General features: G+C 45.4%; 1 protein-coding gene across 5 annotated transcripts in view; it reads left to right on the top strand.

Moving 5' to 3' along the window:
- Positions 1 to 6,926, top strand: part of LOC125150854 (histone-arginine methyltransferase CARM1-like) — a 245,965-nt gene extending 239,039 nt beyond the window's left edge. The window contains exons 14-15 of one of the 5 annotated variants that reach the window (XR_007146512.1): positions 398 to 487; positions 6,251 to 6,265. Coding sequence is in view for 3 of the 5 variants with exons in the window: in XM_047831275.1 (XP_047687231.1) it covers positions 398 to 487; positions 6,251 to 6,260 (100 nt within the window). In the remaining 2 variants the exon portion in view is untranslated. Of the gene's footprint in view, positions 1 to 397; positions 492 to 6,250 lie in introns of those variants that run through there. The other 4 variants (XM_047831275.1, XR_007146511.1, XM_047831277.1 and 1 more) reach the window with 4 other exon arrangements.
- The last annotated feature ends 18,725 nt before the right edge of the window (positions 6,927 to 25,651 follow it).

Below are 25,651 nucleotides of genomic sequence, written 5' to 3'. Positions count from 1 at the left end.
AGTTTAAGACTTTAACGTATCCAGTCTTTGCACGGTTAAGATTATTTTGGTTACTCCGGTGGGTGACCCATAAAGTGCCTCTATTAATTAAAGCCATTTCTGTCCTTGGCTGTTGATCAAACCAGAAATACCATTAACTTTGTAATTTTTAGCTCAAGAGATTATAACTGCCAAACTCTTCTAACAAATAAACAAGGCCTTCTGTTGCCTCTACTAATGTTGGTAGCATCCCCATAACCACACACCACCGTAGACGAGATGCCCACCCCACACTCTTAAAACCCTCGGGAAGTAAGTAGGTATGTGTTCAAGGTGCCTTCAGTGTGTGTGAAGAGGTGACCGGCCTCGTAAAATGATGGAGTTGTTTTGTTTTTTTGTTTTGTTTTCTGCCATACAGACAGAGCTATGACATTCATATCGTGGCGCTGGTAAACCAGACAGGCTTCAGATCTGGGAACATCCTCGATCTAAAGAATCCTTTCTTTAGGTAAGAAATGCTCTCAGCCATGTCCCAGCCATGTGTATAAAATCTCAGTGGACCATATGACCGGGTAAAGAGGTTCAGAATAATTCCACCTTTCCTAAGAGGAGAAGAGGCATCTACCCTTCCTCCTCAAGGAGACTTAGATCCTAGGATGGAGTTGAGTGTTCTAGTTCCATTAAATGGAATTCAATATGTAACAACCTGATCTTGAAACCACAAAGAGTCCTACAAAGTGAATTCTCGTTCCAGCTGAGCTATAATGAGCTGCGTGACCTTGGGCAAAGTCGCTTCCTTCTGGTATTTGGTTTTCTCATCTGCACGATGTGGAGTTTAAATATGGGCTCCTCTGACCTTCATTCACTAACAGATGGTTTTGTGCTGCATTTATTCCACTACACCTGAAACATGAAGTCCATTTAAAGTAAGTTTGTGAGATATTTTTGAGATCACGTAAGTCAGGACAAACCCCTCTTTAGAAGCCATGCGGGTTTTGTCTGATGTAAAAACTTGCCACAGTGAGACGGATATGACGGATGTTTCTGGAAGAACCTCTCATCTCTTACACCTCATCCATATGAGCCCATTAAAAATCCACACGTGAGGGGTGCCTGGGTGACTCAGTCGGTGAAGCGTCCGACTTCAGCTCAGGTCATGATCTCATGGTTCGTGGGTTCGAGCCCCACATCGGGCTCTGTGCCGACAGCTCAGAGCCTGGAGCCTGCTTCTGATTCGGTGTCTCCCTCTCTCTCTGCCCCTCCCCTGCTCGCGCTCTGTCTCTCTCTCTCACAAAATGAATAAGCATTTAAAAAAATTTTTTTAATCCACACATGAAATCCACCCCAGAATTAAAACCACTGGGCACTGTCACTCTTGACTTCCCTACCATAAAACAAAACAGAAAAAAAAGACTTTTCCTTCATACTATAAAGTCTCCCAAGGCTTTGTATTCAAAGCTTCATGTCTCTGTAGTATTGAAAAGCATAAAGAGAAGAATAAACACGGGAAACCAAACCAAAAGTTCTTTGGCAGAGATGAGAAAATGAAATCGTGACCTCGAAGCACGGAAGGCAAAACATAGGCAAGGCTTCTCTTGTTTATGCTGTGTGTGAGTTGTCACGCATCGTATGAATCTTAAACTGATAGCCATTTAGGGATCTGGATGTCATCTCTAACTTTGAGGGAAAAGGGGCGTTCTCCCTCCCATCCCTGTACAAAATCCCGTCACTAAAGTCGAGGGCACAGATTGTGGCCTCAGAGCATGCAGACTATTCACTAGCACAATTTGACCTGCCTAAGCCTCAGTCTTCTCCTCTGTGAAATGGGATTAACAACACATGCCTCACTGGGAGATTGCAGGGATGCCCATCACATGTCCAAGCACTAAGCAGCTCCTGTTACTGGTGTTCAGTAATCGCCAGTTTGCTGTCTTTCTCCCTTTTCTTACTGGTCTCTGTGCTCCTCCTCTCTCCGTACGTAAATAGATGATGGTCTTGCACTTCATTCCAAAGAGAATCATTTGGATTTGGGGATAGAAAGTGAATTTCTGTAGAGTTTTAGAAAACCCCCCTTTTGAGTGCAAGAACCATGCGAACCATAACTGGAGCCCTGCTTCCACTTTGTCTTAGGACAAGATTCTAAGCAGGACACAGACAGGGCCTGGGCCTTGGCCTTGGCCAGCCCCTGCTTTGCACGAAGACACAAACACCGTGGCCATAAGGTCACAGGGAGGACCGGTCAAGGTTGAGCGACTCGCAAGATGGCCACAGCACCGTCAGAACAGACACACTGTTGGGTGAGGGTGTGGGGGCAGCGGATGCCTTTCCTTTTCCCTTCTCTCAGTACCAAGTCTGACTGATGTATTTAATTAATTAAGCAGATAAGGGTGCTTAAAAATGTGACTCCCCTAGGCACTTCACATCTTATTTAAACTTCTTCACCAACCTTTTCCTAATGTCTAGCACAGTCGTGATGATGGGTGCTAAACGACCGAATCTTTGAAGGGCACTTCGCATCGAGCGCACGAACAGTTAAATGTTCAGCTGTGGTGATGCCCTTCTTCGGGTCCCCCACAGTCACAGCACCTGAGAAGCAGCACAGGAGCATGTGTGTGCGTGCATGCGTGCGTGCGTGCGTGTGTGTGTGTGTGTGTGTTGGGGAAATGGCATTACCCAGAGAAATTATCGGTGACTTAGTGGTAATTATTGGTAATTTCTTTATCAAAATGAGTAACTTTCCATTTTTTTATTCTACCCATTTTTAGGGCACGATAGATTTACACACAGGAACAAAAAATTCATTTTGGGGTTTGGGCTGATACCTAGTACCATCTAAAAACATCTAATGGGGCATGCCAAAACATCTACGGATTGACAAGCTAATTACTAAAACCTTGAATATCCACCATTAAATGTGATGTGCAGGTTTCTGTCTTTCCTTAGGCAGGCTAGGGAGACTTTGATTTTCGCTATTATTTTAAAGTAATTTGAAAATAAAAGAAGGGCTCACAAATGTTGCTAAAAGTGAGCGAAGGGACAGAACTGCCTCATCGGCAAGGGAAAGCTCTCCAGTAACCCGGCAGAGTCTCCAAGGACTGTGAGGCCAGTCCTTCATCACTCGGGTCCCACACAGTCTGTCCCCAGATCCGGCTGGCGGGGCGACCAGGCAGTCCCTGCCTCCAGGAAGCTTGTGTTGTAGTAGGAGGGAGGGCAGGGCCTTAAACAGCTAACTGCATAATTATGTCATCATACTTGCAATGCATGATGAGTAGGAGAGGTAGAGGGTGCCAAGAGAGCATTGATGGGGAGACCTAGAGCAGAATGAATCCATAAAACCCACCACTGGTACCCCTCGCCCAGCAATAGCTGGAGAACCCTTCGTGCATGGTGGCAAAGTTTATTTATTTTGAGAGAGAGAGACAGAGAGAGAGAGAGAGAACAAGCTGAGGAAGGGCAGAGAGAGGGAGAGACAGAATCCCAAGCAGGTTCCGCCCCATCAGCGCAGAGCCCTATGTAAGACTCGAACTCACACACTGCGAGATCATGACCTGAGCAGAGCCCAAGAATCAGACGCTTAACCGACTGTGCCGCCCAGGCGCCCCAAACATGCCCACCTCTAAGAAGCCTTCCAAGGCCAAGGCTGGCTTAGATGTCCCTCCCAGAGCACTCAGCTCTCTGCAGACATCACTTTGGGGGCATGTGTCTCAATTACTGGGTTTTTTGTCCGCAACTCCTCCTACCTTGGGCACAGCATCTTGCCTTCTGCTGTTTGTAACACGGTGTTGACACAGCAGGTGCTGGGTGAATGTCTGATGGGTGGGTGGATGAACATGGCCCCATGGAGCTCCTGAATGGCCCCAGAGTTTCTAACCATGGGGCTCTGGAGCCAAAAGCATGTCTTATTTCGTGCTGCCGCCACAAGCCAGGGCTCTGTCCCCTTCACAGCCTCTCCCAAACAACGTGGTCCTTCTCTCCTCCCAAACACAGATTCCTTCAGTTTCCCCAACTGAACTATCACTTTCCTTCTTGCTCTTCTCCATGGAATTTATTAAGTAATTATCATGCACCAGGAGATGTTCTCATTGCTAGGGTATAACAGAGAATGATGGGGGTATGAATTCCCTGGTCTCGTGGTTCCTGAAAGTCTCAAGGATTGGTGGGTCTCCTGACAGACATCCAGGAAGTAAACAAGTGAGAAAATCTCAAATACCGGTAGTTTTTCCCCAAAAAAGATAAATTGAGTAATAGCTACCTGATCTCAAGACTCAGGATAAACCTATGGTAATCCAGGCGGTGTATGCTGAAAAAACGATGCCATCCATGTAGGTGAATGGAATGAACAGAGGTCAGAAACGGACTTGCACATATACAGCCAATGTGATTTTTGACGTAGTTGCAAAAGCAATTTACACGGAGAGGTGATGGTCTTCCGGAAGTGGCACAGGAATGATTGGATATCAATATGCAATAAAATGAGTGGCCTTCGACCCATATCTCACACCGTCTAAAAAAATTACCTCAAAAGAGATCATGGACTAAACCATAAAATCTAAAAAATATGAAACTTGGAGAATAAAACATAGAAGGAAACCTTCGTGATCTTGGGTTAGACAGATGTGTCTTACATATGACACAGTTCCTAAAAAGGGAAAAATGATAAATTGTCCTTTATCAAAATGAAAAACCTATCTTTGAAAGACGATGAAAAGATGCATTATAAACTAGGTGAAGATATTTGGAAATCACTTATCTGGGGGAAAAAAATCATATGCCGAACATAAAAAGAATGTATGCTAAATACTCTCAAAAAAGCCTAGTAATGGGAAAACATTTTTGGTAAGGGCCAAAGATGTGAGCGGACCCTCCATCAAAAAAAAGATATAATCACCAAGAAGCACGTGAGAAGATGTTCAGCATCATTAGTCAACAGAGAACTGAAAACTAGAACCATCGTGGCATAGTTCCATTAGATACATACACCTATTCGAACGGCTAAAATAAAAATTCTGACAATACCAAGTGCTGGTGAAGATCTGGACTGAGAATTCTCCCTCATGGTTGGTAGGAATACAAAATGGTTCAGACAATTTAGAGAATAGTTTGACACTTCCTTAGATGGTTAAAAAAATCTGCTTATCATATGACCCAGCCATCCCACTGCAAGGTATTTATACGAGAGAGATGAAAACTCTATCTGAATGTTTATGGCAATTTTATTTGTAATCACCAAAACTGGAAACGAGAATGCCTTGCAAGTGGAGAATGAATAAACTATGATCCGTCCATACAGTGAAGTGATTTTCAGTAAGGACAAGGAAAGACCTCCTGATACGTACAATAATACAGATGAGACTCAAATAAATTGAGCTACAGAAAGTGAAAGCAATCAGACTGCAAAGGCTACATAATATATGATTCCATTTCTATGACATTCTGGAAAAAGCAACACTCCAGATACAGAGAACAGCTCTGAGCTGGCCTTGGGGAAGGTTTGGCTATAAAGAGATATGGCAACACTTGGGGGCGATGGAACTTTCTAGATCTTGATTATAGCACTGGTAGTACATGTATGTATGCATTTGTCAAAGTTTGCAGAACTACAGTAAAAGGGGTGAATTTTACTCTATGTAAATTTTTTCTCAATTACATGAAAACTTACCAAAAAGAAAAAAACAAAAACAAAAACAACCCACCAACATTACATAAAGGGATAGCAGAAAACAAATAGAACATTCTGCTAGACAGTGGCAAGGCCAGGGACGGGAGATGGGTGGTGTTTACACTGAGTAGTCTAGGACGGGAGGCCTGTCGGAAGAGGTGGCGACGAGTGGTGACTTAAGGTCAGGAAGGGAGTGGCGGGGACAGGTGTGCGAGCTGAGCCACCATCGACAAGAGCCCCGGAAAGGGCAAAGGCCTGAGGCGAAACAAGCCTGTTGAAACAGCAAGAAGAGAGAGAAATAAGTCGGTGCTTAGCCTTTGCTGTCAACCTATAAAAAAAGAAAAAGTTCTTCCAGTGAACAAAAATCTGGATCATCATCTCAGATCTGAATTTAGGCTATGCATAATCAAACTTACTAAATATAGTGGGTAAATATAGATCTAAGGCTGCCCATAATAAAAACTCCAGGAAGGGCATGGGAGTGGAAAGGAGGAGGGGCGGGGGACCAGGAGGGAGGGAGGGGACAGGAACACAAAACTAGCTTTCCTGTGCCTTTGGATGGAGGTGGGACTGACTTACTCTGTGTCATAGAAATCACCTTCTCTGTTTTAGGTTTGCTTAGAAGATAGTCCCAAGCCAGTCACTAAGTCAAATGAAGGCCTGAGAAGCCCCTCGCCATCCAGGTTCAGATTTCACATTCCAAACGTGCACTCTGCATCTTACAAGGATGATTAGGTTTATTTAAATTCTTTTTTTTTTTTTTTTTTTTTTTTTTTTTTGCCCCCTGACTCTAAAATGTGCCTCCTAGTTTTATTGACAAGTCTGTTTCTTGGTGCTTCTTAGACTGGCTCTTTACAGCTTTCTGCATGTGAGCTGAACAAATTTTTTTTGTTTTGTTTGCAATGTGTGATTTCTCTGTATCATTATCTCGGTAAAGCCCACAGCATTGCTTTCTTTTTGACGTATTTAAAAACGGGAATTTAACAAACCCCTACCTCATGTTTATATGAATGCGTATGTATGACATAACCTAAGAGCATGTGAGGAGTGATCTTCGATTGACCATTTTAAGCTGTTCTTGCCAATATTTTCAGCACATCAGCAGCTCATCTCCAGCTCAGCCACGCGTGAAAGAATTTCTGCCTTATTCATGTAGGGGAATAATACGATGTCAGGAATGCGCTTCATCGGCAATATCTGATGACTCTGTGTGCAGTTAAGAAAATAAAGATGGAATCTTTGTCAGCTCTCTTAGGTTTGCAATAAAAACGTACAGTGCGAGATACCATGGAGGCCTCTCCTTTACTTGAAGACTTTGTTATATGTCACGTGTCAAATGGTGATAAAAAGATGATCTTTGCGAAGAGCAGGTTCTCCCCTGACCCCGACAGCTCTTACAAAAATGGATGTCACGTCAGCGCACGGGCTAATGGAGCCCCCGGCAGCCCGCTCACTGTGGAGGGGCAGGGAGCTGGAATGACCTGGAAGTACCCATATCCTCCCCAGCCAGCCAGTCCCCCACGGCTGTGAGCCTTCCACCCGGCCGCTCTGGCTCCTTCTGGCCGCTCTGTTTCCAACAGTCTTGCCCTTCTATCCAGCCCAACAGTCTTCCTCACATCACTGTGGGGCTCCCTTCCACTGCCCCTTCCCCAGCGTGTGTCACTGTCCACCTTCCACGCTCACAAAAAGGATGCTTTCCCACCCTGACACTTCTCCTGTCCCTCCCTTGGTCTAACCCTTTCTTGCAGCTCTGTGTGACCCCGGACCCTAAACATACACACACACACACACACACACACACACACACACACACACCTTTCTCTTCTATTAACCAACTTCTTTGTGGGTTGGAGTGAGTCTGATTCACTTTTTAATTTCCTTCGGTGCCTAAGGGCACACCCATGCATCAAAGGTGCTCAATACACGTACATTGATTAGGTACATAAATTTATCCTGAAGTTGAGAGTCATTGTAATTGTGGAGTCAGGCCCGACGACCTTGTAATTGCCTTTCAAGCAGAATAGGCAGAAACCGGTAAACCCACCCTCCATCACAGAAAGCACTAAATTGCTGGTGCCACCGGTCCCACCCACACCCAGGGCAGGCATCCCTGATTGACCCCAGCACTCTTCCCCGCCCAACCAGACAGGCCCTCACAGTCCTTCTCAGCCCACCCTCTAGGAAGATATTATCAGTCTCTGCAAGAGGGCACAAGAGCTAAAAAGCATGACTTTTAAGGATGCAGAAAAATGGACAGTATCTCCCAATCTTTCAATGATCCCAAAGATAGGTAGTCTGTATGAATTTGTAATTTTGCTGAAGCACAAATTTCAGATACACAAAATATATACAGTATGCAGTATATATATAACTGTGGGTGTGGGCGAGTGCCTTTAGTCATTTAGAGAATGCATCTCTCTATAATCAATAACTCTCCTGATGTGTTCCTTAAATTTTTTTTCATCCTTGGGGTGCCTGGGTCCGTTAAGCTTTGAACTTCAGGTCACGATCTCATGGTTCGCGAGTTCAAGCCTGGCATCAGGCTCTGTACTGATGGCTCAGAGCCTGGAGCTTGCTTCAGATTCTGTGTCTCCCTCTCTCTCTCTCTCTACCACCCCTCCCCCACTCATGCTCACTCACTCTCTCAAAAATACACATTAAAAATTTTTTTAAAACATTAAAAATTGTGTTCATTCTTTTTACCTTATATCCGGAAATGTAAATAAGTTCTTAGTTTTGCTTTTTAAAAAATGATGTAATGTAGCGTAGAGTTTATTTTAGTGGGAAAATTTAGTAACTTTACTACTTATTCCTGCCCTCCGATCTATAGGATTATTAAGATTCAAAGGCGATTGGTTAAGTGTCAATGTATTGTGTCTTGTGGGGAAATCACATTGCCATAGTGTCTGCAGCTTTGAAAGTGATCTCAAAGTGTGTCCGCTGTGAATATCAAGAGTATATTGTGGATCTGGGGAAATCTTGGAAATCTCAGTCTTTCCTGACGCCATCCCATCATAATTAAGATAAGGCCAGAACCATGTTGTTGGCAGGAACTGGGGTCAGGAGCTGCTCTGAGATAGCCCACAGCCAGCACACCTGTGGGACCTGGAAGTCACACTACTTGAGGAACTCCAGGACATATACCAGGGGGCCAACTTTGATGCCATTAACACAGTGCTCTGACTGAAAACACCCTGCGCAATAAAGGTATCATATCTCCTTACAAGAAGTCCAGAGGGAGAGTGGATTCAAGAACCGATGACAGTGTCTCAGTGATTTCATCAAAGACTGAGGCTCTTCCTTCTTCCTAGGCCAGCCCCCCTCAAAGGCCCAAGGCCGTGAAGCAAGTTACAGGAGTCACGTCCAGACACACGGACGTCCAGAGTCATGAAAGAGACGATCGCTTCTGGCATCTCCTCTCAAAATAATGATTATGATAGTTAACACGACACTTAGTATGTAGCAGATACTCTTCTAAGAGCTTTACAGATATTAACTAAATTTTGTCCTTATCACAACCCCATTAAGTGTGTATTATCCTTAACCCCATTTAACAGATGAGGAAATGGCAGTAAATAAGGTGACGTAACTTTCCTAATGATGCACAGCTGGTAACTTCAGTCCACTTCAGGGACCGTGCCCTTAACCACAAAGTTATCTCTACTAAGAAAGCCTTTCCAAAAGCAACCCAGAGCCTTGCTTTCATGCTTGATTGGCCAGAACCGAGTCACATGGCCATCTCTAAACCAATCACCGAAGAAAGTCATGAGATTACTGCAAAGAGAGAGAAGCCAATGAAGCTTTATCACTGAGCTGGAGATAGGCTCATCTCTCCCAAGGGACAGAACCTGAAAAAAAGTAGAATGCTAGTCCCAAAGAGAGGAGATGGACATAAATCAAGGAACTGGCATTTCCTGCTCTCAGGTACTGCCTAAAAACAGCCCAGCTTGACTAATCCCATTTCTTCTGCTTTGATAAAGCGAAAAGAGTGGGTTACCGTCGTTACCCATGCGTGTATCTCGACCTCCTCTCTTGCTTGTAAGCACTCTAAAAATAAAGCATCTTACAAATCTGCCTATTCCCCACAAGGCCTGGCCATAGGGCCTTGCACATAGAAAGTGTTCAAGAAATGTTTGTTCATTGTAATTGGATTTTCATTCTCAAGTCTGCTTAATTGAAGAGGTCAACAGTTGGCCATGCTCAAGGCAGGCAGATAATGCATTTTCACATTGATCTAACAATCAAATGAATTCTGAGAAGCTTCCCTTGCCATGCAAAATAGCATAAAATCACACATTAACATAGGTCAGTGCAGAAGCCCAAATTTATTAAATTGTTAGTGTCTTGCACTCAGCACCCTTGGAGGTAACATTAATGTCACACTTTTATTATGACTTGACATTTCCACTATATTTCAAGGAACACATCAGAGAATCATAAGAGAGCAGGCTACATAATTTGTACAGCCCTATGCAAACAGAAGATGCAGACACCAGTCTGGGTAGATAAGTTAATCTCCCATTTCGTGGGCCTCTTGCTCTGACCTTCAGTCGATAGGTGACTCCCAAGAGATTGTAACTTCCCAGGATTGGGAGTGGGTGAGAAGGTCACATGGAGTTGCCCGCTGAACTTACTGTGATCAAATCAGCCCACAACAGAGACTAGCATTGCCTTGCCCTACCCCAAGAAGCAGCAGGATGTGTGCCTGACTTTGACCCTACCTGTACCTGGGCAGAGCAGAATGTAGCAGAACTTTGGCCACCCCCACCTGGTTGCTGCAGTAATCAGGGGCAGGAGCAGAGACATGGGAGGCCAGGCAGGGCCTGAAGTTTGGTGGGTGGATGAGCTCTCATCCCAGAGGGGCAGTAGGGAGATGGGACCACCTGTGAGATAAGGCTTCAAGCCCCGGGTGCAGGCTCCAGGGTTCCAGCATATTTCACTTACAAAACACCAATTCAAAGATAAAGGTATTTGTGGATTTCAAGATGATGACCACAGGGCATTAAGCCCCACACCCTTCTGAGCACAGAACCCCATGAGCCTGCATTGATCACACACCCTGGCCACAGAGGTCAGGTGTGGTACCTTGTTTCAATGGAACATCCATGCGTGGAGAAGGTGGACACGATTTTAAGACATGCTATTATACAAAAGCTTCTTGAATGGATGAACTTACCTAATGGAATGGGCGAAGAAGTTGGGCAGTGAAGAGGGTAATTTCTCCCTGTACGACATGTCCCTTTCTGTAGCTCCTTTCCTAAATGTATGCCATGGACACATGGGACTTTATCCTGCAGACAGGCAACGGGGAGCCTGTTTTCCTTTTTTTTTTGATTGGAGGAGTAACATAATCGATGGATCTCTTTGGTGACTGTGTGGAGTAGGAATTCAGGGAAGAAGAGACACTGGGCATGCAAATCAACTAAACTCTAGAAGGACTATTAATGAAAATGACATTATTAGCACAGGAGCTAAAGGTCTGGGCTCTTTAGTTAGAGCTACCTGGGTTTAAATCCTGGTTGTCCTTCCTAGCTAGACGTGGGCCAGTCACACACCTTCTCAGCTTCACTTTCTGTATCTGTTGAAGTAATAGTGGGAGGATTCTTTGTGAGAGTTGAAAGAAATGATTGTATATGAGGGACATGACAGTGCCTGGGTCATTACATGTAGCTCTTAGTATATTATCATAGGAAATGGATTCTTGCTAGTTTCTCATAGTCTCACATTTGTATACTTTCTAAAAGCTCTGTGCTGTCACTTACAAGAAGGAAACGCCCACATGCCTGACCACCGCCATCAGCGAGACTCTCTCCCCTCCGCAACCCATAATTCCTTGGGGCAGGAGTTACTTTTCCTTCTTCTACTTCATAATCTTCTGCTCTACCTTTGAGCAGCAGCTTCAAGGTCTAGCTCTCCAATATGGCATAGCATCCTCTCTACAGAAGGAACTCTTGGCAGGGTCCCTCATTTACGAAAGGAATTTAGAAAAACCCACCTTGTGTTAATAGCCTAATTTTAAACACATCATCTCGCTAAAGAAATCACCTCATTCATGTACCCATCCCTCCATTTATTCACCCTCTCTTGCCCCATATCACAAAGGATGATGATTTAAGGAAGAAAGAAGAGTACATTACTTAGATATGTAAGGTATATTGTCCCCATTAAAAACATACTCCATCATTGTTATAATAATGTCATCAGTAAAATAATTTATGGACATCCCACTTACCTGTAACTGACCAGGATCCAAGTTATGTGGGGGACACAACAAAAGCACTTAACACCTCACAAGCACCAGAGGCTCCTGGCACAGTTTCCCAGGTGTTAAGAAATACCTAGAAATCAGGGTGAAAGAATAGGTTCGTGAACACAAAAACTCTAGGGCCATAGTCTCTCAAACATGGAGCCACTGTGAGTTTCAGAATCAGGCACACTAGGTTTGCTCGTGTGCGGATGAAGGTGCCACCGACCACTATTTCCAGTGCTCTGCTTCCAGGCATATAAGAGGATCACATTTCCTAGGACCCTTCAAGTTAGGACGGCCTTGTGATTTCCTATGGCTTCTACAATGTGAGCAGAAGTGATGCACGTCACCTCCATGTGGAAGCATTTAAGAGATGGTGTGAAATTCTCCAGGCCTGTTCCTCCTCCTCCCTCAGTAATTGTGGAAGCCACTGCACGTAAAGCTGCCTTCAGCCTGAGTCCCTGACTACCTCAGAACTCCCCTGTCAACCTATGTTATACATGTACTTTGAGCAAAAACAAACCTTTGTTGTCTTAAACCACTGAGCGTTGGGAGCATTTCTTATCACGGTGTTATTTAGCCCATCCAATCCAATACAGCATCATTCTGGGCTCAGAGGATACACAAATAAACAAGATAGGCTAAGTCTCCCTTGCACATGGTGGCAGGAGGGATACGTGTAGCAGACACACAAGTAAAGAAATACATAGAATATTGCAATGTGCAGAATGCTGTGAAGAATATAATGGCAGGGAAGGGAATGTGGAGGGCCGTGGAGGTTGCTACTTGGGCACCAGTGCTCAGAGGAACCTCACCAAAGTGCTGGGTGCTGAGCTGGGGAAGAGGAAGCCACCTCAAGATTTAGAGGAACAAATTCAGACATTTCACAGCAATTCGGAAATTCGAAGCCAGGGGGGATAGGACCGAATCTATCCCATCTACTGGCTCCCTCTGGTTGCTTTTGATAAGCAGAGTGTATGTAAGAATGGAAACAGGAAAATCCAGATGCAGTAAAACAAATGAGAGAGGGGGTGTTGGGGTAGGTTGACAGTGACCAGGTTCAGGATCTGGTGTGGAGATGGTAGTAATAGAACTTGCTGGTAGACAAGGCGCCTGGGAGGCTCAGTCGGTTAAGGATCTGACTTCAGCTCAGGTCATGATCTCACAGCTCGTGGGTTCGAGCCCCGCATCAGGCTCTGTGCTGATGGCTCAGAACCTGGAGCCTGCTTCGGATTCTGTGTTTCCCTCTCTCTCTGCCCCTCCCCTGCTTGTGCTCTGTCTCTGTCTCTCTCAAAAATAAATAAACACTGGGGCGCCTGGGTGGCGCAGTCGGTTAAGCGTCCGACTTCAGCCAGGTCACGATCTTGCGGTCCGTGAGTTCGAGCCCCGCGTCGGGCTCTGGGCTGATGGCTCAGAGCCTGGAGCCTGTTTCCGATTCTGTGTCTCCCTCTCTCTCTCTGCCCCTCCCCCGTTCATGCTCTGTCTCTCTCTGTCCCAAAAATAAATAAACTTTGAAAAAAAATTAAAAAAAAAAAAAAAAAAAAAAAAATAAACATTAAAAAAAATTTTAAGAACTTGCTGGTAGATTGGAGATTGGCTGTAGTAGGAGAGGAAAAGAGAATCAAGATCAACTCCTGGGTTTTTGGTCTGAGCCACTGGTTTCTATTTACGAAGATGGAAACGGTGGGGAGCAGGTCTGGGAGAGAAAATCAAGAGTTCTGTTGTGAGTTTGTGGGGTTGGAGGGGGCCACTTGATGGTGAAGTGGAGTTATCAAGCAAGTGGTTAGATGTGTGCATATGGACTCGGGGGGGAGAGAGTCTGGAGATAGGGGCTGGAGAGTCATGGAGCGTTAGGGGTGGTAATTCAAGCACTGGCTTGGCTGTGGTCCCTTGGAAGGTAGCATGGATAGGAGAAGAGAACCAAGAGCTGGGAACTCTCACATGTAAAACTTAGAAAAGGAAGGGTCATCAGGAGAGCTTGAGCAGTTGGCCCAGTGAGGTCAAAGGGCTGGAGTGACATGGAACAAAAGAACTTGTTTCAAAGAGGAGGGAGGAGCTTTATGTCCAGTATGGCTGGCAGGTCAAATATGATGGAAATGGAGATTTGGCAATTGGAACAAGTAACAAGTAACAACTTGCTTTGTGGGAGTAAAGAGGGAAGAATGACGAAGCAGAGAAAGTAGAACTAGACAGCTCTCCCCCAGAGTTTGGATGTGCAGAATGGCAAAAAAATGGGGTGAGAGCTGAGTCCCTGTATCCAGATCTGCCTTGACAACATGCGTAATCTCATGTCCTCCAACTTTGGTTAGACTTGAGCCCCATCTTGAGCTTTACAGACTACGTGTGGGCTGGAATCTTTTCCTGAATCTTCGCCTCACGTCTGGGAACACATAACTGTCTGCCAGACTACCCTGAGCACAACTTTCTGCCTACCAAAATCTCCACTTAAAGTAAGACTAAACCACATGCCCTGGAGAGATATGGACAAAAGGAGAAAGAAAAAAGTGTCATCTTTTCTTTCCAAAACCGGAACAGTTCCACGTACATGAGAGCAGTCATTGACAATGCTATGATGTCCCCCAAAAGGCATTGACCATCAAGAAGGTGAGTAGCGATGGTAAGAAAGTCGGAGACCTCACATGAACAGCAATTCAAAGCAAGATGACAGATGGTCACAATGCTGGGAATTCTTTTAATTTTTGAATTGTCAATATAGTCTCATGGTTCCAAACTCAAAATGTATAATGGAGGTGCAGTGATGTCTCCTTCCGACCCCTGTCCCTCAGCCTTCCGTTCACGTCTCCAAAGTCAACCAATGTAAGTTTCTCATCCTTCTTTCCACACACACCTGCAAATACATAGGCATCCCTTCCTTTCTCCGTCTTTTGACTCAAGTGCTATTATGCCCTGCGTACTCTTCTGCATCTACAAAGCCAGAAATTTGACAACATGGAAGGAAGTGGATTTTTACAGTTTCACCTAACAGCTACTGAATTCATGCTAAATATTTTTTGGGAAAGTTTTTTATTAGGTAGTAGGCATGATACGTGGAGTCTAAATTGAGTTCTCATATGTCTGGGAGCATCTGTTGAATGGGGTGAACCTGTGAGGAGGGGGAAGGTTCCCAGGAGAACAAAAATAGGAAATGTGACATTTGTGCCTAAGCATTCCGATGCCAGTTCCCAGAGACTGTCACGGAACCTAGTCATCACTGATGTGATGTGCCTGCTCGCCATAATCCCATCCCTTCCAGCACTTCTGGGAAGGCTCTGCCCTCCTGCCAGCACACCCACGGGGTGCCTTGGCCAGCTCTCTCTGAAGTCCGTCGGCTGCCAAGATCACCACCTGTCCCCTGTCAAAATTGGCCTTGAATTGCAAATGTCTCCCTCCTGGCTGACCATCCTTGGATGCCTACATCAGGGTTTATTGTGTAACCAGGTCCCATGTTCCTGGTCTGATGTCCCACCAGCAGCTGCCGTGTCTGAGCCCTTCTCCTAGCAGGGAGCCTGTGCCTCTTGAATGCGAACCAATTCTAATACTTGAAAAAAAAAAATCGGGCCCAGTTTTTAAAATTATCATCTGATATGCCAAGCAAAGTGAAGCTCATTTTCAAATGATTCCCAGCTGTCATAATAGCTTCGTGCCTGGATGGCTCAGTCATCGCAGAAGCAAGGAGGGCAATTTGATTTCATATTTGACCTGATAACAGGAATTGTGATTGGAAATCAACTTGAGATGCTTAGAACAGCTACTTATAATCACATCAATTAACATTGGTACGTTGCTTTCCTGTGTATAAAGCACTTTTATGTACACTGTCATAATATGTTAGGGGTGATGGTGGCTTTAAGGAGAGAACAAAACGGAATGATTTTACTGCCTGAGCTTAGAAACAGGAAGGAAACAGACAGGTTCTTACAAAAGGAAATAGCAGAAGCAGACCATGGTGCTAAAGCACAAAATACGCATTACCTGTGCCGAACCCAGGGAGGCAAGAATGAAGACATTGCCAATTCAAGAGAGACACTCCGTGGGAGTCAAGCCAGACTGAGGTCCTGTAACAAAGTGTTCAAGACTGAGGGCTGTTGGACACCTGTCTGGCCAGAGAAGGTTGTTTGTTCTTTCATTTATTACATCGGTAATACATAGCTTTGATTAAAATATCACGACGGCAGATAAACCAGAAAATAAGTAGGACATTTAGGCTTCTCTGTCTAGCCTGTCTTATGGCCACGTTCCTGGAGACAGATGCCTGATGCCCCTTCCCATCGACACCCCCCCCCCCCCACCCCGCCATTTCGCTGCTGCTTCCCCGATTTCCTGGAAAAGCACTTACCAGCTCCCGGTCCGACCTGGTCCCTCCTCCAGTGGTTTGGGCATAAGTATTTTCCTAGCTGTTGATGACTCAGTAATGGGCTTCATTGATGAGAACTACACTTCCTGGAGAACAGTAGCCATAGTTATCTCTCTTTTCAGAGGCTGAAATGCACAATATGTCCATACAAATGGCGGAAGAATTCTGCTTGATTCATGTCATGGCAATGAATGCCAAGCAAAACCATGATTCACCACATCTGGTGATTTTGATCTGCCAATTCTGCATAAATATTTTCTTTACGGTACTTTCCACAAAGAGTCTCACGGAACTGGCTCGAACACATCTTTGGGTTTCTACTCTCCACCCTCACTGCCTTTGCCTATCAGAGTCCCTTGCATACAGCAGGTGATCAATAGATGTTTACTGAATGAGAGTCTTCTTAGTTGCCGTGTGATGAGACTCCACTGTTGAACGGACTCAGTAGGCTTTGTTTTTGTGTATATCCCTCCCGGATGAAGCCACTGTCCTGATGAGCAAAAGTGGGAGCTGACTTGAGGGTTGATTCTCCCCACCTTGGGGGTAAACATAAGGGCACGTGTGAAGGTTAGTGTCATGACTAGAATGTGACAAGTCCGGGGTTGTGTGTGTGTGTGTGTGTGTGTGTGTGTAAGCATTAGTACTTTATCCCTGGTCTACAGGAATTTTCCAACATGAGACTTTTCTTGCCAGAGCTAATACGACTTCTTTCTCCTCTGACGTTTCCCTCCTCAAGACTCCCCTCCATCCAGAATTCTCATCCATCTTATTGCAGTTGTACCCAAATGCCTCCAGTAAAAATTGACCTTAATTCTTGGAGAAAACTAGATTCAGGCCGTCGTGGGCAGGACACAAGGCGGAGGTGAGCTCTCCAAAATGCAGACCACAAAACAAGAGTAGGAAAGCTGTCAATGAGATCAGGACTGGCCTAGCATTACTGGTATACAGTTGAGGGTTTGTTTCCTCTTTTCTTTTTTATGGACAGTTCTAATAGTGCTTGTAGGCTGTAATTATCCCAAGTCCTACCCTGGTCCAGAAATGAGGACAGGAGCAGGGATGGGACACAGGAGGCAGGAGAGGAGAATGAGTGCAAAGGGAAGTTAAATTAGAGAGAAAAAGACAGGGAAACTGTAAGTGGAATCAATGGAAATGGCAAGGTTTTATCAGTAGCCCTTTTCCTAGATGGAAGTGTATCCATTTGTATTTCTGTCTACTGGGGCACCTAGGTGGCTCAGTCGGTTAAGCATCCGACTCCAGCTCAAGTCATGGTCTCATGGTTCGTGAGTTCAAGCCCTGCATCAGGCTCTGTGCTGACAGTTCAGAGCCTGGAGCCTGCTTCCGATTCTGTGTCTCCTTTTCTCTCTGCCCTTTCCTTGCTCTCTCTCTCTCTCTTTCTCTCAAAAATAAACATTAAAAAAATTATATTTCTGTCTACCTATCCGTCTACCCATGCACTCTTCCATCCATCCACCCTGCCTTTTTCCGAAAGAATTTACATTGATTTCCAAGGATAAGTTGTATATGATGATATAACATAAACTATAATTGGATAGAATAACACAGAAATACTAGGATGGGGACAAAATGGAGCCGAGAGTCGGGCTGACCCCACACGCTCGCTGGATTGGATCTCTGTGCTTCTCTAAGGGATGGCCTGTGGCAAAGAGAGGCAATGACACCCAGACCCAGAGGGAGCATCTTGCTAAACCCAGGGCTCTGGCCTGTGGCATGTGTCTTCCTCTTCGGATCTGTCTCTCTGGTCGTGTATGGCTTGGACTCAGCACACCCAGTTGGGTTCCATGGGGTGAACCCTGCAGAACAAGTGGCAGGGAGAAAACAGAGCTACCTATGAGTGACTGTGAGTGTTGTGGATGCTAAACCCCACATGCAAATACCACTTGGCTTGCAGAAGGCACGCTAACACAAAGAACCCGCCCGACTAAAGAAAATACGTTGTCGGAAGTTATAAAACAACATTAATTTTTTCGGAGCTCATAAAATACTGAATTTTAAAGTCTTTTTTTGAGTTAAGGGGGAAAAAAAAAAGGATTTAAAATCGTATTGACAGGGCCTATGAGATTCTTTTCTTATCTGACATCTCCCTCTACTGACCGTACGGTCTCTGTCTTTCCCCTCGCAACCCAGCAGGGACGTCCTTTGAAAGCGAGGTGCCTTTGAGTCTTTGCTCACAGATTGGAGGGGACCAGGGGGAAGATCATAGGTTCCGCTTGGGACTTGGGGAACTGGGCCATCCGAGTGAAGTCAGCAATAGAATGCATGTCTGGAGCTCAGAAGAGAAGCCTCAGACAATGAGAGGAGCAGCAGATTGTTCTGGAGGAGAGGATGAAAGTTAAGAGGAGGAGAAAGAGACGCCCTCACCTTGAACCTCTCACACATCAAGGTCAGGCGGATGAGTAGGAGCAAAACGCCATAAATTCACTTGTTCATTCCTCTGAAGGCTTTTTGTTGTTGTTGTTGTTGTTGTTGTTGTTGTTGTTTTATGGCACTTCCTACACAGGGCCATCCATCTCTGGCTTGTATCATCTCAGTGTTGGGAAACTCACTCCCTCATTGTCAAGAATTGTTTCACAATGTTTATCGTTAGAAAGCTACCACTTATGATGAGCTGGAATCTGTTCCCCCATGTTTCCATCATTTTTATCATTCTGTGTGATCCAGACTCTCACCTCACAGTTTACCCAACAGATGCTTCCCCCTGAGAATCCCCTGAGAGAAGGCTGGCTAAATGGGTAATTTACCGAATTTGAAGTCTCTTCCCTCCCACTCCTCACTATCCTCCCTTGAAAGCTGTGTCTTATTCCCCTTCCTTCTCAACCTGCAGCCTATCAAACAATTCAGGGAGGCTTTCTAGGAAGTAAGTGCTTCGTGGGCATGATCTCTTTGGACATGGCGTCGATCGAGTGAGCTAGACCTCACCATTATCCCCATTTACAGATGAGGAAACGGAGGCTCAAGGAGATGTGTAACTTGCACAAAGCCGCGTGGCAAGTGTGTGGATGAGCCCTGCTTGGAATCCGCATCTGTCCGTTATCAAAGCTTGGGCACTTAAATCAACGTGATTCTACCTGTTTCGTCCGTAGACAACATGGGGCATAGGGGAAAAAAAAAACCCGCATTGGTGTCCACTGGGCTGGACCGAATTGTGATAACACGTACTTGAAAATTGGTAATTTGGGGGTCACGGGGCTTATACCTGAAAAAAGTAAGACTTAGTCTCTGGAGCCACATCTCTTCCCTGTTGGCCCTACTGACTCTTCCTTATCCCAGCGCCAGCATCCGGAAGCACTTCTCCTTCAGATTTAATTCCTTCTGCTTAGCGGTTCCCACAGTGACCTCGATCTGACTCCACCTGCAGCACCGCCCTTTCTCCAGCCCTCTCCGGGAAGTACTCCAACCTTATGGGGCTCCTGCTCGGAGGTGCACTGGGGCCACAGCTCCCATCGTTCTGTTCCGGATTCCCCCAGGGGGCGACAGACTCCTGCCGGCTATATACTGGGCCTCACTGGCTTCCCACTAACCGCTCTGTAACCTTAGGTGAGTGACTTAACTCCTCTGAGCCTCGTGTTTCTTATTGTTAAAAGGGAAGAAGCACCTGACGGTAGGTTGTAAGTGTAATTGAGAACGTAAGTTAAATATTTAATACAGCGCGTGCCCCACATCACAGCTACTCCAAAGTCGTCGCTGTTCTGAGCCTGGTGGGGAAATTGAAAAATCTGTAATTATCATTTCTACCTGGATGAACGATTAGAAGAAAGAAAGGCAGCATATGGAGAGCAAAGTCACGGGCGTGAGAAAGCAAATAGAATGCAATTTCATGGAAGCCACAGAAAGAGTGTTAGCCTCACTTCCTATTCCCTAGTGGGCTTTCACAAGTCCCGATCTTTCCTATGACAAGGAGATGCACAGGACTCCCAAGCCTTGTTTCTGTAGAGCAGTGGAGACAGAGGGCAGAGACACAGAGCAAGGTCTTAAGAAAGGCAATTACTGATGACTATCAGGTGTGGTGGCAGGAAGAGAAGGAGGAGGGGGGCAGCAGTCCAAGGCCAGTGGGTTATATCAAGCAGGTGATTGATGAGTCGCCCCTGAGTCAAAGGCCGAGGGAGTTGCGGAGTGAGGCAGTGAGTGAATGAATGAATGAGTGAGTGAAGATGCCTGGGGTCTCGTTAAATGATTTTGAAACTGTTGACATGGTTAGGTCTGTCGCCTTTATGCCTTTTTGGTAATGGTGAGAACAGAAGGGGGAGGATAATACAATATCTTCAGCCACTCCCCCTGCCCCGCCCACTTTTTAACCCAGAACATTAGGTAAAAATTCTTTCACCTGCCACCATCCGTGGCTCCCTAAACTGACCAGCTTTCTCTGAGGTGCCCTCCAGTTGCGTGAGATCCGAAATAAGGTGCCCATCAGAGAAGACTCGGGAATATTAGTTTGTGGGTGGAAACTGGTCATCGAGGATTCAGAGATGTGTAAATGTGGGTCTCTAAATTTAAATCCATTCAGGAGCATCTCCCGAGATTCTTTTGCTCACATCGACCGAGGCTGGATGAAAACCTATTTATTTGTTCCCCTCAGCTCATTCCCTAGAACCAGAGCCCCCCTCCTTGAATGCTGGTGGCTGGCAGAAATAGTCTAAGCTTTGCAGGGGTGGGTGGTGAGTATCCAACTGGCCAGTGACTACAGATCAGGGCTTTTTACACATTAATGTGCATGAGAATCGCCCCCCCCCCCCCGGGGATCTTGCCAAAATGAGGTTTCTGCCTAAATTAATGGGGATGGGGGTGGGGCAGGGGTGCTGAGAGTCTATTTTTAACAAGCTTCCAGGCGGTACTGGTGCTTATGTTCTGAGGACCAGCATGAAGGACCATATTTTGAGAAGCAGGACGATAACATACCTGATACACCCCCCTTTGTGACGTTCAGTGGGACCCTAACACACTCTCGGTGGCAGTTCAGCTCTAGAACTGCCTTCCTCCCCTTCCCAACCACCACCACCACCAACAACAACTCCTGCCAGAAAAGTGCAATAAATAAAAATTCAGTTGATTACAATTCCATATTCACCGCTTAGAGGTAGCTTTTCTCTGTTTGCTTTGGGAGGAAAATGTCTTTTCTTCCTTTTTGGAACCCAGAATTCTTGATTTTTTTTTTTTTTTCATCTTACCGGTTTGGCACAAACCTACTTGTGTTGATTTGGTATTTCCTCTGTGGATAAACTTCCTGGCTTTGGAAAAAGCCTCCCTCTTTTATGAGGCACTTTTAACCTGCAGGATTTCCATTTAGCTTAATTGGCATATTTATGTATTGAGATGGGTACCTAGAGGGCTTGGGCCACAGCACTTTTGTATAAATCGAAAAAAAATGAAATGAGCTCTTCTCACAGTTGTGTGCCCCTCAGTCATGGAGTGCGGTAAAAGGCTCATCATTTACAGGCTGCAAAAGCTCCGAAGATCAATAAGCAGAATGCAACCCGGAGTCATTTAGAAAAGCAAACCTCAGGATTTTCAAAGCCCAATTATTCCAGGAGCTTGGCCATTGCTAATTTCCTGTTAAATCCTTCCTGGGCCTTCATTCCCTCGCCATGCGAAGGAATGGCCTTCGAAACTCCTGAGGAATCCTCCTCCTGAGATGCAGGCAGAGAACCTTCTCCTGAGGGTCAGACCGTTTGTAAACTCTGAGGAGCTGTCTGTGCCTGGCCGGCCCCTTGTGATCACAAGCCCGGCCGTCGACTGTTACTTACTTGTCAGGTCACTTCGGAAGCCTCGCATGCTTTGAAGGCAAGTGTGGGAATTGATTCTTATTGGTGTAATATACCTGTGGTTAATGGCTTATGGATTTTTATATAGTCTGGCCCCACTAGGCATGTCTATGAAGTCTCTATTAAGGTTGACAGAGGAGAGAGAAGGTCAAAGGACCTAGGAGGACACACGCATGGCTTTCTTCCAAGGCTGACGAGAAACAACTCCTTCATGAAAATTCCAACGAACTCCTGAAAATTTGAGAAAGAGGAACCATTTGGTGGATATCGGAGGAGTTTGGCTTCTGAGCACAAGAATGAGAGTTTCTTTTTTTTTTTTAATTTTTATTTATTTATTTATTTTATTTTATTTATTTATTTTTTATTTATTTTTAATAAATAAATTAATAAATATTTATTTTTTATTTATTTTTAATAAATAAATTAATAAATATTTATTTATAAATAAATAAATATTATATTTATTTATTTATTTATTTTATTTATTTTTATTTATTTATTTTTGAGACAGAGACAGACAGAGCATGAACAGGGGAGGGTCAGAGAGAGAAGGAGGCACAGAATCTGAAACAGGCTCCAGGCTCTGAGCTGTCAGCACAGAGCCTGACGCGGGGCTCGAACTCACGGAGTGTGAGATCATGACCTGAGCCGAAGTTGGCCGCTTAACTGACTGAGCCACCCAGGCGCCCCAAGAATGAGAGTTTCACAAGAGGGCCAGGTGACGTCAGGGGCACAGAAGGCCTGCTTAATGAGGTCATGAAAACGGATAGACGTGAACCAGCTACCCTTGGAGGTCTTAGCTTCTGCCAAGATGTCTATAGGGAGTTGAGTGGTGCTCCCAGACACTGTGAAGGTGATCTTATTTGGAAAAGGGGTCTTTGCAGATGTAATTAAGTTGAGGATCTCTAGCTGAGACCATCCTGGATTAGCTGAGTGGGCCCTAAATCCACTAACAAGTGTCCTTATAAGAAGAGGAGAAGACCCCAAGGGGCGAAGGCTCTGTGAAGACGAAGGCAGAGATTGAGGGATGCATTGGAAGCCAACGAGCCCCAAAGGTCACTGAAAGGCACCAGAAACTAGGCGAGAGGTGCTGAATGGAGCCAATCCTGCCAACAGCTTACTTTTGGACTTCTGCCCTCTGGAACTGTACAAGAATGCCTCTCTGTTGCTTTAAGCCACCACATCTGTGGCAGTTTGTTTCAGCAGACCCCAAGAAACTAATGACCAACTATGACCCAGGCTGCGGGCTCTGTCCTCCACAACCACCCTGGAGAAACTCAAGAACCAAGAGGAAACGTGGCTTCTAGAAACTAGTGATAAAAAATGTGAGCTGCCCCTGAGGAAGGAGACCAAAGGTTGTCTTGCATGGGGATAAGACAGGTGGGTGTGGCAGCCAAAAGGATGCTGACAAGACAACCTGGAGGTGAGCCTCTGCACTCGCCTCTCCTCCAGGTTCTTGGAGAAAGCACTGACTGACCTATCCCATCTCCTCCGGCAACGTGTGACGGGGACACGGGCAGGGGTGGATGGGGAATGAAAGGAGGCATGGGAATAAGCAGCTGGGAGCATCCACTCTGCTCCTCCTCCTGAATCCCAGGGAGGGGACTCCCTGCCCCCATGCTGCTTCCCCTAAGTTTTCAAAGAGGCATTCCTGACTGAGGAGTTGCCCTGTAAGATGGCGGCCAGTGGCAAACCCCAGCGGTGGTTCTGTGGTACCCGGAGCTCCACCATGGTGCTCTCTCCTCTAACTCAGGTGAACTCACACACACGAGCCCTTCGGATTCCATTCCAAGCAGCATTTCTGGAACAAGAATTTAAAATGAACACGGGCCCCCTGGGTGGCTCAGTCAGTTAAGCATCTAACTTCGGCTCAGGTCATGATCTCACAGTTCGTGGGTACAAGCCCCGCCTCGGGCTCTGTGCTGACAGCTCGGAGCCTGGAGCCTGCTTCGGATCCTGTGTCTCCCTTTCTCTGCCCTTCCCCCACTCACACTTTGTCTCTCTCTCTCAAAAATAAATATTTAAAAAGTTAAAAAAAATGAACACAAAAAAATGCCTGTGGTAAGGGGCGATAGATACACGAGAAAACAAGAAATGAAAAAAAAAAGGTGGAAACTATGATATTTAAAATATGAATATAATAGATGGAATAAAAGGGCAGATACAGCTAAAGAATGAAACAGTGGATTCGATCAGTTTGTAACAAATACAGGCCGTGGGATGATAACCTCAGTGTACAAGCAACCTGTACCAATTGAAAGCAAAACCCCTGAACACTCCAGTTTTTAAGCATGCGAAGGAAAGGAGCAAAAATTCCTGACAGAAACAGAAGGAAAAAAAAAAGGCCAATCAACATGAAAAAAATCCAAGCTTACTAGAAATAAAATACATAGAAGATAAAGCAGTAAAATACTGTTTTAATCCCAAATTGTAAAAAGTGTAAAGAAATTACAATGATCAATTTTCACTGTCTTTGATGAGTGTTTAAAGTTTTTTTTTTTTTGAGAGAGAGAGAGAATGAGTGGGGGAGGGGCAGAGAGAGGGAGAGGGAAAGAATCCCAAGCAGGCTCTGTATTGTCATAGCAGGGCCCGATGCGAGCCTTGAACCTATGAACCGTGAGATGGTGACCTGAGCCAGAATCAAAAGTTGGACGCTAAATCACCTGAGCCACCCAGGTGCCCCAATGAGTGTTTAAATAGAAGGATTACGGGCAGAGTCATGGGCTTCATTGGTGATACAGATCTTCGAGTCCTACCTGAAGCCGGGGCTTGGGAGGAAGTTGGAGAAGAGCATGACCACACTGGGTGCAGGAGGTGAGGCCAGGCATGCGGGCAGGTTGGGTAGTGAGGTAGGCATGCTCTGCTCTTAGACGGCTCACAGCTTCTCTGGAAAACATCTTTAAAACCAGAATCAAGATCCTTTTGGCCTACTTACAATCCGAGATCTATACGAAGATGCGAGCAAAGGCTTGGGACAGCCTTTGACTTCTGACCCCTGCTCTGTCAGGGGAAGTTTGCTCCCCATGTTGTCTGTTCTGGCCCTCCAAGGCAAAGTCCTGTTCTGGGGCTTCCTGTGACCTATTCACTTCGTTCACGCTTTGCTCAACTACACAACGAGTGGTTGCCTTCTGGCCGCCATGTTGCATGATGAAGCCAGCTTGAGGGGGGGGTCAGCCCTGGCCCAGGGTGGTGAGGCAAAGGAAGGAAGATGTCTTTATTCCTGGTGCCAGAGAGTTGCCTTGTCTGCCTACTCTGGGTCTTTGTTTTTTTGTTGTTGTTTTGGGGTTTTTTGGGTTTTGGTTTTTTTGGTTTTTTTTTTGTAATTCCAGGATGGTGAAGAGTGTTACATTAGTTTTAGGTGTGCGCTATAGTGACTCAACAATCCTATACACTACTCAGTGTTCATCGTGATTAGTATACTTTTCATTCCCTTCATCTATTTCACCCATCCCCCCTACCCACTTCCCCTCTGGGAACTACTAGTTTGTTCTTTGTATTTTAGTTTAGAGTCTAGTTTTTTGTCTGTCTGTTTTTTTCTTTGTTCATTGGTTTTGTTTCTTAAATTCCACATAGGAGTGAAATCATATGGTATTTGTCTTTCCCTGACTTATTTCACTTAGTATTATATTCTGTAG

Source organism: Prionailurus viverrinus, chromosome D4 (genome assembly GCF_022837055.1).
Source record: "Prionailurus viverrinus isolate Anna chromosome D4, UM_Priviv_1.0, whole genome shotgun sequence".
Classification (NCBI taxonomy): Eukaryota; Metazoa; Chordata; class Mammalia; order Carnivora; family Felidae; genus Prionailurus; species Prionailurus viverrinus.
The sequence above is the reverse complement of the archived record's forward strand: the minus strand, read 5'-3'. Positions and strand labels throughout refer to the sequence as shown.